This window comes from Rhipicephalus sanguineus, unplaced genomic scaffold (genome assembly GCF_013339695.2).
Source record: "Rhipicephalus sanguineus isolate Rsan-2018 unplaced genomic scaffold, BIME_Rsan_1.4 Seq9818, whole genome shotgun sequence".
NCBI classification, from domain to species: domain Eukaryota; kingdom Metazoa; phylum Arthropoda; class Arachnida; order Ixodida; family Ixodidae; genus Rhipicephalus; species Rhipicephalus sanguineus.
In genome coordinates, this window is record NW_023616423.1 from 1 (window position 1) to 16,361 (window position 16,361).

Here is a 16,361-nt window from a genome sequence, read left to right on the forward strand (position 1 = left end):
GCGATGTGACTGTATACGAAATATGAATAACAAGTGGTAACATGAAAACAATGACATGCCTGCCATGTATGTCATGACTTACATGCCACGCTCATGGTACATTCGCTGGCCGTTTCGATAGCTTGATATACACCAAAACTGGTATTGCGTATTTGCGCGATGTGACTGTATGATGAACATAGTGACAGGTGGTAACATGAAAAAACCATAATATTCATGTCATGTATGGCATGATTTACATGCTCTACTTATGGTGCGCTCGCGGCCATTTAGCTCCTTTCATATACACCAAAATTTGGTATTGCGCGATGTGACTATGATGATGAACATAAATGAGAGGTCTTAACATGCGAATCATGGTATGCATGTCATGTACGGTATGAATTACATGCCACTGTCATGGTGCGCTTCCGGCCGTTTTGTTAACGTGATATATACCAAAATTGGTATGGCATGACACGAGGGCGTGATGAACATAAACGACAGGTCATGCATTTATATACCAGAATATGCGTTTCATTGGCATGGTGTACACTAGATTGTGCATGCATGCGTGCATGGCAAACATGCGATATATGGTGGACTAGATGCCTTGGCATGAATGATTTCATTTGGCTCAAAGACAAACAAGGCGATGTATGCAGCTCTTTGCTGGCTGCTTCGCATTACATTGATTCCCACAGTGCGTGGGATCTGCCGAATTTTTTCTGGAAAATACGTCCATTTTCGAAATCATGATGCCAGGTAATCGTGGTGCATGTCGCTACAAATATGGAAAAGGGCGCATGGATTGCACAAACCAGAGAGCATGCTCAGCTGTGCAAATTAAGGAAGGAAGTTGAAGTTCTTGCAGCATATCGCACGTAATATAGCTGCAAGATTTGTGGCGATCCAAGATGCGCCCGAAGCGGGATTTTCACCATTCTGCTAATCCCTTCCCTTTCCCGTTCTTCCGCGACGGCAAGTGGCGCCATATTCGCCACACGCCGGTTCTCGTGGTGGCGCTGCGCGCGGTCTCGGAGCCGCGAGATTCGACGCGACTGAGACACGTGCGCTCCGGGACTAACGCCCCCTATCCTTGCTGCTGGCCTGCTGCTGTTCGTACTGAAGACCTCTGCGCCACCACATCTCTAACCTTCTCTCTCCTATCCACTGTGATCCCACCTCCCTATCCCGCAGGCGCTGCGCCGTGCTCCCGACCGGGCTGCAGAAATTAGGCGCCTTTTAGGGGCGAAGCTCCTTATAGCGGCACCCGTTCGTCCCGTCGTAGTGTAACCAGTCTTAAAAACGGAGGAGGCGTGCACACATGAAGGCTCCCTAAAGACAATGCGCTGTGACAGTACGTGATATGTATCGCCCCTCATCTCCTAGGCTTCCCCCTCTTCCTCCTCTCCTACGCTTCCCCCTCCCCCCTATCTTGCCTCGCGGCGCAGCGGCGCCGACGCAGGCAGCGTCGCGAGGCAGCGTCGCGGCAGCGTCTTGATTGAAAAAAACCGACCGCTCGCGCTGCACAAGCGTTCACTGACCACCCCGTATATAGGCACTGGATTTTGACCTCCAAGGTAGTGCGTGTGTGCGATTTCTCCTGTGCGTGATAAAACAATGAAAATTCACAGCGTACATGTAAAATTAAAGTGAGCTGCAAGTCGTCATAACTCTCATCGAACCTTTAGTAAAACGCGCCCGATCTCACGTCGGTGATGATGTGCTGGGCAGAATTCACGGAAGATTCATGGTTTACCGATGAACCTCCGCAGCTTCGCCCACTCATCATCATTCACTCCGTGGATATGCTGTGATTTTTTCCTCTTCAAACCACTACCACCACCACGCTCTCCTCGGACGCCGCTAGGTAAGCACGTGTTTTCTTTTGGTCCGACGTCCTATTTGGGAATCACCGGACTGTAGCCTGCCTGGGTGCCTCGGCATCCGCGGCGGGCGTGTTTACCTGAGTATTAGCTCCTGTTCTGCACGTTAAGCCAAAGAGCGGTACCAGTGCTCGTGCGTGGTAGCACCACGCCGTGCCGCACTTGCCGGAGGCCCACGCGTACAGAGATTTGCTCTAGCTGTCGCGACCAGGCCCAGTGGTCATCGCGAGAGTGCGCAGCATAGCCGCGAGAGACCTTTTCCCGAGCGGTGTGTAAAAGCTCGCCTTTGCCAGCTGCGACGTGCTCACGGTTCCCCCTTGGCGTACCGTCCGCGCGGGAAGCCCGTTCTTCCCCATGTCCCGGAACGGACGTTGTGCTGTGTGTTGGGGTGCCGCCAAAGGCAAATAAAGTGTTTGTGTGTGTTGTTATATCGAACACTGTGTTCTTGCCGCGCGGCGTTCAACGCCTTTGCTAGCGAGCGCACGCGGAGCGGTGCGCTCATGTGAGCAGGCGACGGTAGACGCGTTCCTGTGGCTCGCTAAGCCTGAACCCGCGGTGGTCTCCGACTCCGGTGAGTATCGAGGCTACCACAGATTTAAACATGCACAAAAGAAAAGAAATTGCTTTGGATTTTGTTGCATGCACTCCAACTGCTACCGCGTGGATTGCATGCATGTAGGCGTATATGTGTTTCATTTTGCACCAAGATGCATTTTCAACATGGTGAAATGAAGCGCAATAAACGGCCCAACAAAAGGAGAGAGACAGAGGACGAAGCGACTGCATTTCCAACTGTTTGCAGTAGCAAGGACCACACAACAATTAAATGCTCTTAGCTGCCACGCGGCTGTTATTTCGAAACTCCGAATCCTTAATTCGTCATTTCACCAGTGGTGGCTTCGCCTTAAGACAATCACTTTTTGATTACGGCACGTCAGAAGCACTCAATTACTGGGTGGCCCAAACGGGCAATGCACAAAATAACCAACACAGAGCACAAGGTGCCGCAAGCACCGCAGTGTCTCAGCGGCTCACAAAGCTCGGATGCGGTCCTTAAAACCTGTCGTCACTTATACATGGCAACATTAACGCAAGCGCTCATACGGTGTGCTTCATATGTGCGTACATCCTTTAATGACTCCATCTGCGACTTCCTCAGAAAATTATATTGTAGACTTACGCGTACATGTACACGTTCTTTTTTTCAGTCTATCGATTTCGTCTGAATGCAGAATGTTCGTTAATTCAAACGTGAGGACGCAAGGTGGCTGTATGCCGGCGCTACCGCTCACAAATAAAGAGGGGGCGGGGTGTTACCCTGGCAATGTAAGCTAGCAATCTTGCAGCATCGCGTGAAAACGAGATCAGCTGTGATGCATTTTTACTCTACTACGCCCTTCAGTGTGGTCCTCCCGTGCTCACCGGAGGAACTAAATATTTGTCGCGTACAGCCCGACAATCTCTTTCAATAGCTATGTTCAAGCAGCTATGTTTGTCTACCTAAAAACTAAACGCGTAATGTTCCTACAAAATATCGAACAGTGCAATGACCTGTCGGCAGAGGCCTTTTCGTGGGCCTTCGCTGCCGGGAAGGCTTAAAAGCGTTGGCACAGCGTCGCGTTTGAGCTTCTTTATGCCGCGTTCAAGAGCAAGTGGCTCGAACACGTCTGGCGTGAAATGCTCTTGATAGTGCAGCCACTTCAGCTCTATTCATCTGTAGTACGTGCATACACACAAAGATTTATAACGGACGTCACGTACTAGACGCGCCTTAGACGCGCGTTCTGTAGCGTTTCAACCAACGCCGCCTGCTGCTTCAACAAAAGCCGGCAAATCAACTCACCTCGCAAAGCGGCGTCGACGCCGTTGCACGGAAGTCCTCTCGTGAAATGTCTCGTAGCCACACTTCACGGCGTGCACTATTCCGGATACCACGAGGTATGTTGTAGAGAGCGAAACCGTCTTCTGTTTTGTTGCTGTAGCCGACAGCACAGCAACCCGACATTGTTAAAAAATTGGCAAGCACTTCACGTATTCAACATCCACGGCGAAGCATGACTTGGGGCCAAGTGGAACGCTCCTCTTCTACTCGCGGACAACTTTTTGGCAACGAAGGGAAAGCTATGGGGGCGGAGCTTCTGCACATGTACTGCTACGCGATGTAGTCCGGTTTGGCGCGCGTCTCGTACTGCTCTGGAAAGAGATGGCTTTGCGCAATCAGCATTGCATACCGACGCAGACGCCGCTCAGCGTTTTAGGTACACGTAAAAGGCGGGACTTTCTCACGCGTACAAAAACGCAAAGTGACAACGTATAAAGTGACATAAATACGAATATATCACTGGGCGTGCTGCCTCTTGTCTAAAAGAGCCACATGTAGAAATTAAGGAGTAGTTTTTTACATTTCACCTAGAAAATACGTATGCAATTGCGGAACTACATTCACTGGCGGTAGGATGCACGCGATTTGGCACTGTAGCCTTCGGTTCTTTGCCAAGAAAAGGTGTCCGCGAGTTTACAGCTTATGTCTTGGATACGATTTCGTCTTTCGTCGCGGCAAGAATTCGACTGGAACCATGTGTACATGCGCTCGTTTTGAACCTTTTGCTTTACAATAAATATGCGCAATCCACTAACAACATCACGTGCAACGAATTCACCAATCACAGACGCAGATGATGGAGAAAAGGAGGAGTAGGCGCGAGAGTGAGGAGGACGGCGCAAAGAGCAATGAGTGTCGCTACCTTGAAACTTTTTTATCTAGGGACCTTAGCACTGCGAGCAACGCAGCTCCCTCTGGTCAGTGGACGGTGCTTGACTTTTTCAAAGCGGCGGAGGTGGCGACGTTGCAAACAGGACACTTGAAAACGCTGCCAGCGGCGAAGTGAACGTGACCATGTCACTGGATCAACGGGAACGCGGGAGAGAAACGGAACTCGCGGTCGGTGAGGCTACTGCGGAAGGGTTCATAAACCAAGATGCCCAGTGGGGACAAGACTTGTGCATTATGCGAGAGGAAATATCACTTCGCGTAATGCTGAAGAAATGCCAGGTTCATGAAGTTAGCGCTCCAAGTTCCGGCGATGGACAGCAAGCAGCACACGAGTCGGATGGATGGATGGAAAAACTTATTTCGTCAGAGGGAGCTGCGGACGATTCCTTGTTAGATGGCCATCAACCCAAGTTGACGCGCGACCTGTGTGGCCCACTCCACGACCCTTGTCTGGACGACTTGGAGTCGGAAGAAAACTTTAATAGTTTGACAGTGGGGGTCTAAAGCATCTCGGGGCAGCGAGACTGGATCGTGAAGGCGTTGGACACCCGACGCGTGTAAAGGTGGACACAGGGGCGCAGGCCAACATACTGCGGCACAGGGCGCCTGCATACTGCCGGTCATTTAGGCTCCCTACTACGGTATATGCTCATTTCACAAGCTGCGTTCTCGAAAATCCATGCTCCGCCCATGCAGCACAGTGTTGACCAATTACGACGGAAACCCTATTCAGCACCCGCGACAAGCCACGCTCAAGCATTTTCGATGGAGGCGAAAATACTTGAGGCCCGTGTACTTAGATTTACGTGCACGTAAAGAACCCCAGGTGGTCGAAATTTCCGGAGACCTCCACTGTAGCGTTCCTCATAATCGTATCCTGGTTTTGGGACGTTGAACCCCAACAATTATTATTATACTTTGCCGGGCGGTGGCGCAGAGAGCAGATAAGGTATGACATTGTGGGTGTAGTCCGTAGTGAACTCTTCACCGAGTATACACAGTGCAAGAGTTGAATGCGAAAGTGTCATTCATTGAATTTCGTGACGAATTTCTCGCCCCTTTATTCTACTGAACGTTCCGCTACTCAGTACTTCACCTTGACTTGAGAAAGTTGATGGTAGCGTCACCTCTCGACAGAAGTTGTCGCTGCGCTTCGTAAAAGCATCGCGGTAATTCTTGAAAAGTGTAGCATCTTTCTCGGTCTAAGCGCGGCGCGTGGACAACTCGTTAAGTGAAGGAAGTTATAAGAGTCTGTGATGGTTTCAGAATGCGGGGATCAGTGACCCACAGCGGTAGGTGACTGGCTTTGCTGTTGCGCTGCCCAGCTCTAGGTCGTGGGTTCGGTTCTGGTCGTGGACGTCACATTCTGATGGGGCCAAATTCGTACAGCGACGGCTCCTTTGCTTCTAAACAGCGAACAGCACAAGCAAATGAATATACCAACAGTAGTTAGCGATGCGTATCGAAATAATAGATACTTTAATTTCAGCAAGCGTGTTATATTCTTCAAATAAAAGTGTGGAAATTAAAAGCGCAGGTGCACATATTCATAGATGTTTATTAAAAGTTTCTTTCGCTCTATTTTTCTTTATCACATGCAGCTTCTCCACAGGTCTGACCGTGCCTCGGTCACACCGACATGAAGTTCGTCGAGACTTCCTTGACTGGAAGCCACGGCTAAAATTCTGTCACGAATGGACCGGCACGAAACCGTGCCCTAGGAATAAAGCGCCCGTGAGCGCCTTGTGGAAGACAATTTCGCTCGAACGCATCAGCGGGTTTGTTGTTCGCTCACTTCACACGAACACGTACCGACCAGCGTTCGACACACGGTGGCCATCGCCGGTTCCTGTCATTCATGACGCATCCTTAATCGGTTTATGAAGACGAAAGCTTTAGATGCTTCGTGAAGCGCGAAAATTGACTTTCGGCGTCGTAGGTGGTGGCAACACGAGATATAAAAAATCATCACGTGATGTCACCATATAATGTCATCATGAAGTCTATATGACATCGCATAACTTGACGTCACATGATGACGTCATCACATCACATCGTCGCTTGGTCAAAGGTGGGCCAATGACTGAGGCCATGCAGAGCCACGTTTGGTGCAGAGAGCTTTCGGAGGGGAGAGGGGGCGGGATCGATACATCGAGTGAAAAAAAAAGAGATGGATTTCACCTTCAGTGCAAAGGGACTTTGTGAGGTTTTTGGCAGAGTTTCGCTGAGCCCGAAATAGTGCGAACACTTGTACTCTAAACGAATACCATTCCGTTATAGCCCTGCCTCTCATCGTCTGCCGTTGATAACGGTAGTTTTCGTTATCTAGTAAGGGGACGCCAATTAATGAGAAATGATAATTAGTGAATAAGGTGAATTGCATGTGAATTAAGTGGAATTAAAGGTGGGTAACGTGGAATAAACTAAGTCATTCGTAAATGTAATTTTGTACACTTGAATAAAAATCAATTGAATTCAATAGTATGCAATTGAATCAAATGTGAGGTAACAGTGAATTAAATGTTACAATGAATTACAGTGAAATGACTCCAACATGAATAAAATGTTAATTGACAATTCGGCCACTAAGTGTTATCATGAGAGCGTCAAAAAAAAACGAGAAACAACTCGATGCGTGTTCTGAATTCTGCCCGTGGTGTTTGTTCATCAAGCCAACGTTGTCAAAACCAAAATCTTGGGGGTTCTAGTGAGTGTTCGTATTTGCCTCGGCTCAGAGAGATCGTTAATTTACTTAGTATGCGAATGTTCTTCACAATAAATAGGTCGCATAAAACTACCAACATCTATTTGGTTGTTTCATGCGTTGCTATCGCATCGCTATTACTGCTTCGAGTGTCGCACGAAATGCTGGCTTATTTTGGTTCATTTTTAATTTCCTTAAACATAGGGAATGAGTTGAGACATTTCTCCCGCCCCACTGATTCCACTCCTGTGCCAACTGCGCCAAAGCGCGCCAAACTGGATTAACTGCGCCATTATGATAATATCGAAGGAAACTGCGCCAAACTGCGCCAGTGTTGGGTATGGGGGCGTCAACGCCGGCAGTCGCACCCCCGGCGCTACATAACATGAACAACTTGATCTTGGGACCGCCAAAGCCACAACCACGGACCAAGAATTATTCCGCTGAATAAACAGCTTTCGCGCGTGCGTGCCGAGTAAGCCACGATGCCGTGCACGGTGTAGACGCAGCTTCGGTTGTGCAAGTTGGCTCGACGGCAAAGCGCACTCTCCGCAGAGGCTCTTAACAGGCCAATCGGTAGCGTGAAAGTGTGGCGGCGAATCATCGGCGGACGTCGCCTGTTAAGACACGCTGTTGACAGCTCGTTTCAAGCGTCGCACGGCACGTAATTAGAACAACGTTCAGTGATAACCACACGCGTGCTGCTAAGTGTCTGTCACTGCTGTTTTCGGACATCGCAAAATGAAATCTGAGAGCGCTAGCAGTATCAGATATTGGAACAATATCGAATTTCCCGTTCTTCGCGTCCATGCAAGAGCACGTTAATGGTGGGAACGCGTTGACAATTTTCCTTAAACATACTTTATCCATGGATCTTCTTCTGGAAGAGCTTTTTCGTAATTCATTCCACCAGTACATGTAGGTTTGTAATCGCTGTTGCGGTAAATGCACCCTAAAAGGCCCTCCCCTTTCGAGCTAGTGAGTGCTATGGTCCCAATTAGAACTTTTTGCTTGCTTTTTTTAAAGCTAACGTATGCAGCAGCGTCGCAGTGACGCGTCCCCTTGGTAGCACGCATACCGCCACGAACGTTAATGCGCCATCTCCAGACACCGCGTCTCACGGAGAGCCACCGTGACAGCGTGAGAGCCAACATAATGATTATGAGGAATGCAAGACGCCGCCCCACGGATGTGGAAACAACTGAACAAAATATTACCTCATCTGACTTCCGTCGTGAGGCGTCACATAAAGGGTACTCTCCCCCATAAACGCAAAAGCAGACGCGAAGGCTAGCCGAGGGGGAGAGGAAAGGGCTAGAGGAGAGGGTGGTGAACGGCTGGATCTGGCGCATCTGGCTGGCATTGAAAAAAATAGAGGGGGCGCTGGACAGACAGACACAGACCAAAATTCTGCGTTCAAGTATCCCAAGAAAGACTATCGTCTTTAAAAAATGTCTTCGAGTAGCACCTTCGGTGACGTCACTTCCGTGAGGTGCAGGAGCCAGTTCTGTGTTGGATCGCCTCTTGCAGCGCGCGGCGCAGGAGAAGCTGCCTATTGGCCTCGAGGCCCACCACTGGAAACGCCGGCGCCACCGTCGGCGTGACGTGCTTGGCAGGATCACGTGGTCTCAGCGGCCGCGTCGGCTGCTTGTGGCGCACTGCCGCGTGCTTTGAAAACGAGTTTCAAGTCCCACATGCGCTGCGGTCTGTTCAAATTCGGACGAACATATGGGGCTCTACCGCTCGGTGCCGCAGTGCCGCACTTACGCAAAGGAGCCCAGTGTCAGCCTGCACTGGTAACCGCGGGACAAGAAACAGCGTGAAGCATGGGTTGTAAAGCTAAGAACCGGCAAGTAGCCATCCGCTACGAGTTTTGTGTGCAACAAGCACTTCCGCGACGAAGATTTTGTTACTGCGTCGGGCCTGCGATGTTCGGTGAGTAGAAGACAGCGCACACTGAGACGATGGCTCGCGCGCGCTTCCCGCCGGCAAATGATGCTTATCTGCCACAGGATGGTAAAAGCGCTACCTTTTACCACGTGCGATGCCATCTCAGAACCCTCCAATGCGACCTCTTGATCGTCGGCCCCGTGCTCAGCGTCCACAAAATCGGCTGCAGATGCGCAAGTCATTGTTTAGATACGTTAAAAAAAACAAACGCACAGGGTCCCTTATGCATTCGTTACAGATGACTAGGAGGCGAAAGCCATCTTCTTGTCAGTCGATGTACTGATTCTCCCGCGCCCCCCTCCAAAAGCGTTCTGCGCCTAACGCGGTTTTGCACGGCCTCCGTGACCGATCACGGAGGCAATGCAAAGCGACCATGACGTGTGAATACGTCATCATGTGACGTCACATTATGTGGCGTCATAATGACGCTACTATTTTGGCGATCTGTGACGTCATGATGACGTCATATGGTGACACATCACGTGACGATTATTTTTTGCATCACTCGTGTTGACGCCGCCGACGCGGGACGCCGACGGGCAACCTTCTCATTTGATGAGGCATGCATTTCTTCATAAGCTACATAAATGTTGCATTGCCTCCGTGATCGGCCCACCGGCCAACCCCATGTATTTTCTTGGAGCCTCATTTATTTACAAGGGAAAGATGCCACCTTGTTGGCGTTAGACACGACACTGCTGCCAAACTTGCTGGTGTACTCGCCAAATACTATCCTGTTTTGCGGCTGCTGGTTGCTGCAATAACTTCTATTTTATTCACCGCTATTTCAAGTTCATGTGGGTCCTAGTTCACAGCCGACGTTTGCAGAACAAGTCCGGCAAACGTTACTGTATTTCTTTCTTTTCCTAGGCGTCGCATGCTACTACATGCTCGGTCTCGTAGACTGGTTCTTCTTCCACCAGCAATCTCGAAGTGGTGAAGCTTTGGTCTATGAATTTGTTGATGACAGAGAGCGGCAAGTCACTGGAATGCAAACGGAACGATAATTAAGGAGCATTAAAAAAAGGCGTCGCATTTGCTCACGTTTTGTGTGAGCAGAAACGAAACGAATGCGCTGAATAAAGAAACAGAAGCAGCGGCATTTGCCCGCTCAGAAGACCGATCAATACGCAGTGCGAGACACTTGTCAAATGACATTGAAACATACCCGAATTTAGACCGAAAAAGGAAAAAAAAAACACTGAATCGTCGGGACAGCAGATCACGAAGTTGCCATGCGCAGCGAAGCCGCAGGTGTAAGGAAATTGTTTTTGAACTGCTCTGGTAGCGTCCGCGCAACAGTAGTTGTTTGTTTACTCACAAATTCTCATATCTTGCGGCCTAAAGTTCACAGCGCGGTGCCAAAACGCGCTCGTAGCAAAAGCGAAACCATCATTACGAACATACATGCAGACGCTCATACATGCAGAGGCACCGTCAGTCGTCGCGAACCCGTGCGATCGCTGGCTTGAGGCTTCTTTCTGTTATGCTCCGTTTGGTTATACAGGCAGTCTACTCTAACGAGATATTTCACATAGTTTGCACTCAGCGAGTCACTATCTTTCACGCAAGAAGCCGGTTCAGGGGTCTCCAACGCGGTGGCAGCGTGAAGCGGGTGCTCGGTTTTCTGCAAAGAGACAGCGACTGTAGACTATCTTGTGCTTTCAGTTCGTCGAAAATGATTATTTTGACATTAAAGAACACAGTTCATTTCGAAAGTACTTACAGAAATGCCCTGAAGGGCTTTCGCGAGGTGTTTTTGTAGAGCGCCGACAGCAAAACCTATGGGGAGCGCGCCGGCGGTATCCTGCCTAGCACGCAATCGAGGCGCGTCCGATAGAGGGCGACTCCGTAACTCCTCGAGGCCAATAGGCACGTTGCACCCGCCAAGAGCCTCCACTATCGCGCTTAAGGTCACTTTAATCGCGCTCGATCCCCAGCAACAATGCGGCCACTTTCTCATCACTGTCGGGAGAGCTCCCGCGGGCTACCCTCGGTACACTCTTAATCTGGTTTCACATAAGTTCCAGCCAGTAAGTGGAACTTTTTTTGCCAGAAATGTTCCGCTACTTAAATGTAACGTGTGTCCCAGATAAAACTTAAACTACGTGGAACAGCGTTTCAGTTATTTTTCGCTGGGCTGTATGCGGACAGCGTTCCACTTATTTAGTACCTGATTGGGAACGATGTTTCGCATATATTTACTGCACATTTACCCGTATACGGGATAATGTAGGCATCCATGTAAACCTAATCTTAAGCATGAGAGCGCAATGCAAATGCTGCAGTCTTTACTGCGGTCCTTTTCACGTCTTTGCAAATGCTTTCATTGGTAATATTCAGCACTCTCTGATAGCATGACTGTTTCCAGGCTCACCTAAAAAATTACATTGCCAGTTTTGCAAAGTCATGAAAATGACTGCAGTGAAGACTGCAGCATTAGCATCGCGCTGTAATGCTTAGGATTTGATTTATGTGCATCGCTACATTATGCCACATCTAACAAATTGTAACCCTGTACATATCTCAGGAGTTGCTATAGCTGTTGATATTGCTTTATTTGGGCATGATCTTAAAGCAGAAGCTTATTTCTGAGGCTCCCAACTCCATGAAATGCTACTCACAGAAGAATAATAATGCTAAGAAGTCTGCTGCTTCTGGCTAGAAGTAATAGAAGATGGAAAATAGTCTATTTACAGAACACTCTCCGGCACATGGTTAGGTGCAGACAAGTACAGTATAGATAGATAATACAAGGCCAGCCCAACACACAAAGAATAAATCTTAGTACACAACAATACAGAATGAAATATGTGTAGTAAGAACATCAATAAACTAGGAATAAACTGGAATACAAGATACAAAAATAGCTATGGACATTCAATGTCAGTTTCATCAGTTATTAGTTATGCACACTAGAGAAGTCAGTTGTCAATACAGAAAAACATCTTCAGAAAAGGAAAACTGTCGCTGGGCATAAACTGCTCTTCAGGATGTTGGAATAAATTTTGCAAGAGGTACTTGAATGGTACACAGCACACCAGATTACAATATAAGAAACTATAGGGTTTGACGTAATTCAATTCTCTTAATAAAAACGTTTTCGTCCTTTGTAATGTTGAAATTAAAAACAGAGCCTTTTTCAGGCCTTTTAGATAAAAAAATTTTGAAACACCTTTAACAACCGTATTCACGACTACTTTTCAACATGTATGTTCACCCTAAGGCAGCCGACACAAATTGTACATCATGTCCCCATCACTACGTGTACGAATATTCGCTTCTAATCAAGGGCCCAAATTTAAGCGTTCTGCGTAGCCTTCTTGAGATTCCAACCCGCTATATCATGTCTAGACATAAATTTCCTCTGAAAGTTGTGCAGGTCCATTGGGTTCTTCGTAGTGTGTCTTTTAGTGGCTGTGCAGAAAAAGTTGACTTTAAAGGGCCAGTAAACAAACCCGAGGCCCAAAATTTGTAATGAAGAGAAATATGCGCACTTTTGCTATGTGAACATGCTGCCGCAAGAATTTTGCGAGTAGGTGCTATAATAAGGAAGTTACAGACTTTAGAACATCCGTTTCAGCTGGTTTCAAATTTTCGAGCGGCTTCGCCACCCTTCTCTGCCACAGGGAGGGGAAGGCGTGGCCCGTCGTCGTGACCCCGCCCACTTCGGCAACGTAACGCGACATCAACAATTGACATCATCGGCCAGCTCGATCAGTCGCAATGCACTTCCACTTGCGGCGGCTCCTTGTTGCTTATTGTTTACATTGTCGCACGTGCTCGGTAACTTGACGGGCAGTTCTGGGCTCTTCGGTATTATGAACTTACCTTTGTGACAGTTCACAATGCAGCAGGAATGCGGGCTTGCTATCCAAGACGACGAAGGGGCGCAAGATAAAAGCGTGTGGAACCTAGGGTGCCTGAATGGTTTAGCGGCGGCCGGGGAAACCATTCAGCAACCCTAGTGGAACCCCGTTTGCCGCGCGTGCATTGGTAAACCAAGCAAGCGCGACCCGTCCGAGCTACGGGAGATTCCCCTTCCCTCCGCTCGATTTGCAGCCGACAACTGAACCACGCTTCCTCCAAGTGTTGCTCTTGTCCGTGGCTGTCCTCCTTGCCATTCCTGCCTCCGAGCTGGCCGAACGCCTGGCCGACCTGTTCGCCAGCAGAGAGGCCGCCCAGCTAGCCACAACACCTCCTCCAGCCACTCTCCTGTGTCCAGCCTCCTGCCATCATCCCGGATGGGTGGTTGCACAGGTCCAGGAACTGTGCAGCGAGCCCATCCGCATGCACGAGCTCGTGGCAGCCCTCGATGGATGCAAGCGACGCAGCGCCCCAGGAGCAGACGGCATCACCTTCCAGATGCTCCGCAACCTGGAGGAAGGAGGGCGTCAACGTCTCCTGGGGCTCTACAACGACGTCTGGAATACCGGGGGCTCCCGGAGTCCTGGCGAACTGCGGTGGTGGCACCCATCCTGAAGCCCCGGAAGAAGGCCACGGCGCTCTCCTCATACAGGCCAGTATCGCTCACCTCAGCAGCGTGCAAGGTGCTGGAGAGGGTGGCACTGGAGAGAATGCAGTGGATCGCCGACCAACTGGATTTCTTCCCGGAGCAACAGACTGGCTTCAGGAGACACCGGTGCACTGCCGACTCCATTGCAGACGTCGTCGCCACCCTGGAGGATGCCAAGAGCTGCGGAGACGTGGCAATGCTGCTGCTGCTGGACGTGGAGAGCGCCTTCGACGGTCTCCCGCACGTTGTCGTCGAGGCGGCCATGGACCAGCTTGGCATCAGCGGGTGCCTCCGAGGCTTTGTGTCCGCCTTCCTATCCGGGAGGACCTTCTGCGTCCGTGTTGGAGGGGTGACCTGCCAGCCTAGGGACATCCCTACCGGTGTCCCACAAGGTTCTGTGCTAAGTCCTTTTCTCTTCAACATGGCGCTGGCAGGACTTGCAGCCTCCCTCCCGACAGACACCAGGTTCCCGGCCCGCTGCTCCGTCTATGCTGATGACGTAGCACTGTGGGCAAGGGGACCAAGGCGGTCCATTCCTGCCATCAGGAGGTCACTGCAGGCAGCCCTGGATGCAGTGATCTCCTTCCTCGGAAGCATCGGCCTCAAAGTCTCTGCCACCAAGACCGAGGCCCTGCTGATCCATCCACTCGCTGCGGCACGGGTCTACGTGAAGCCACTGAGGGTCGGCAACCGCAGTCTCCCCTGGAGAAAGGAGGTGAGGTATCTGGGCCTCACTGTCGACCACCGGCTCACCTGGATCCCCGCTGCGAAGGCCGCCGCCACCAAGGTCCGACGAGTTCAAGGGGCCATCGGCAAACTGCAGCAGCGTGGCCGTGGATGCTCCACGAAGTGGGCGCTGCGGCTCAACCAGGCCGCGGCGTCCTCCGTGCTGCTGTATGCCCTGCCGCTGGTGAACCTGACGCCAGCCAGGAGATGCCTGCTGGAGGGACTGCACAGAGGAGCCGTGAGGACCATCCTAGGGCTCCCCAGGTGCTCCCCTGTTGCAGCGACGCTTGCGGAGGCGAGAGAGTGGCCCCTGACGCTACGCATGCTCCAGCGAGCGTTGGGGCACATCGACCGCCTCCACCGTGCCGCGGACGGTGCAGCCCTTCTGAAACGCTTGCGCAGCCTGCCAGGATCCAGGATGGGAGGCCTCCTCCCATTGTACCACCAGATGGTACCGGATCCACCAGCCCCTGTTGCCTCTCCGCCGCCACACCACCGGCCCCCTGAGGTGCACCTCCACCTGGCCGGGGCAACGAAGCGACGAACTCCTGCAGCAGCACTGCAGCAGGCAGCCTCCTGCAAGCTCCAGGAGCAACTAGAGGGTCGGCTGCAGGTTTTCACGGATGGATCCGTGATGCCAGATGGGACTGCAGCGGTGGCTTGCGTCGTCCCTGCACGGACCAGCAGCAGGCAGTGTAAGCTGCCTTTCCCGGCCAGTTCAGCGGCGCAGAGCTGGCCGGACTGCACCTGGCAGCTGACCTACTGGCAGAGGACATCCCATCAGAGCCTGTCACCGTCCTCTGTGACAGCAAGGCAGCACTACAGATCCTGGCCAACCATCGAGACACCGGACTGACCGGAAGCCTCGTGGCGGCCAAGTACCGTGCCCTTGCTGCATCTGGTGCGTCTGTCTCCTTCCACTGGCTGCCCTCCCATGTGGGCATAGCTGGTAACGAGGAGGCAGACGCGCTTGCCAAGGCAGCACACCAGCCTGGCACCACGATCACCCGGGCCGTCGCGGCTAGGGACTACACGCAGGCCCGTCTCAACAAGCTCCTGGTCACGGTCCACCCAGACTCAAGGGTGGCCAGTGGACGAGGGCCAAAGCTGCTACCAGAGACGGGCCTCACCAGGAGAGATCGGTCTGCCCTGCTGCGCCTGCGGACCGGCTGTGTGGACCGCTGCCCGCCGACATGCGAAGGGTCTCTGCGCCTCCCCAGCCTGCAGCCGCTGCGGCGATCCTAAGACCCTCGAGCACCTCCTCTGTGCCTGTCCTGGCTTGGCATAGGAACGCTCGAGGGTCACTACGGCCTACCGGAGCCAGGGCCTACCTGCCTCCACACTCGAACACCTGCTCTTCCGGTCGCGTCCCCACCTACCAGCGCTCCGGAGCCTGGTGGAGTTCCTGGACGAGACGGGAATAGCCGCCTACAGATGAGCCGGGAACTTGCCGCCCCTGCCCTTGCTGCCGTCTTCCCTGCTGCTCCGGCCACGGCGAACGAGACACAATGACATCCTACACACCACTATCCTCTTTCATTTCCACACATGTTGGAAACAACCGCACCTGTTGGAAGTACTTACCGAGGGGAGAGAAGGGTCTTCTTAGGTTTCACTAAGGCCACTCGAACTTGTCAAAAGAAATGCATCGAGCAAGCCAATAAAAAAAGTCGTGTAAGCACGCTGTTCAAGATCGCATTGCTAGACAAGTTACCAGACGGGCCGGTGTCTTAACGCACGGCTTAAAGGAACATAACTACGCATGTTCATTGTTAACACATCCTGGCAACCTGGCCGAGCACTACGCTGCGCGCAAATGTAAGT

The 16,361-nt window shown here is 51.3% G+C and overlaps 1 protein-coding gene across 1 annotated transcript; it reads left to right on the forward strand.

Annotated features, from left to right (window-relative positions):
• Window positions 1-13,872: 13,872 nt before the first annotated feature.
• LOC119378788 (uncharacterized) lies at window positions 13,873-15,782 on the forward strand. Its single transcript, XM_037647812.1, has 2 exons — window positions 13,873-15,192; window positions 15,255-15,782. Exons 1-2 carry the CDS (start codon window positions 13,873-13,875, stop codon window positions 15,780-15,782), a joined length of 1,848 nt encoding a protein of 615 aa, XP_037503740.1.
• Window positions 15,783-16,361: the final 579 nt, after the last annotated feature.

What these genes read in the sequence shown, in the direction of transcription:
- LOC119378788 (XM_037647812.1), top strand. Translation starts at nt 13,873, where the DNA reads ATGCAGTGGATCGCCGACCAACTGGATTTCTTCCCGGAGCAACAGACT. An exon ending in TGCCAGATGGGACTGCAGCG is followed by an intron (nt 15,193 to 15,254) that starts GTGGCTTGCGTC and finishes TTTCCCGGCCAG; the next exon opens with TTCAGCGGCGCAGAGCTGGC.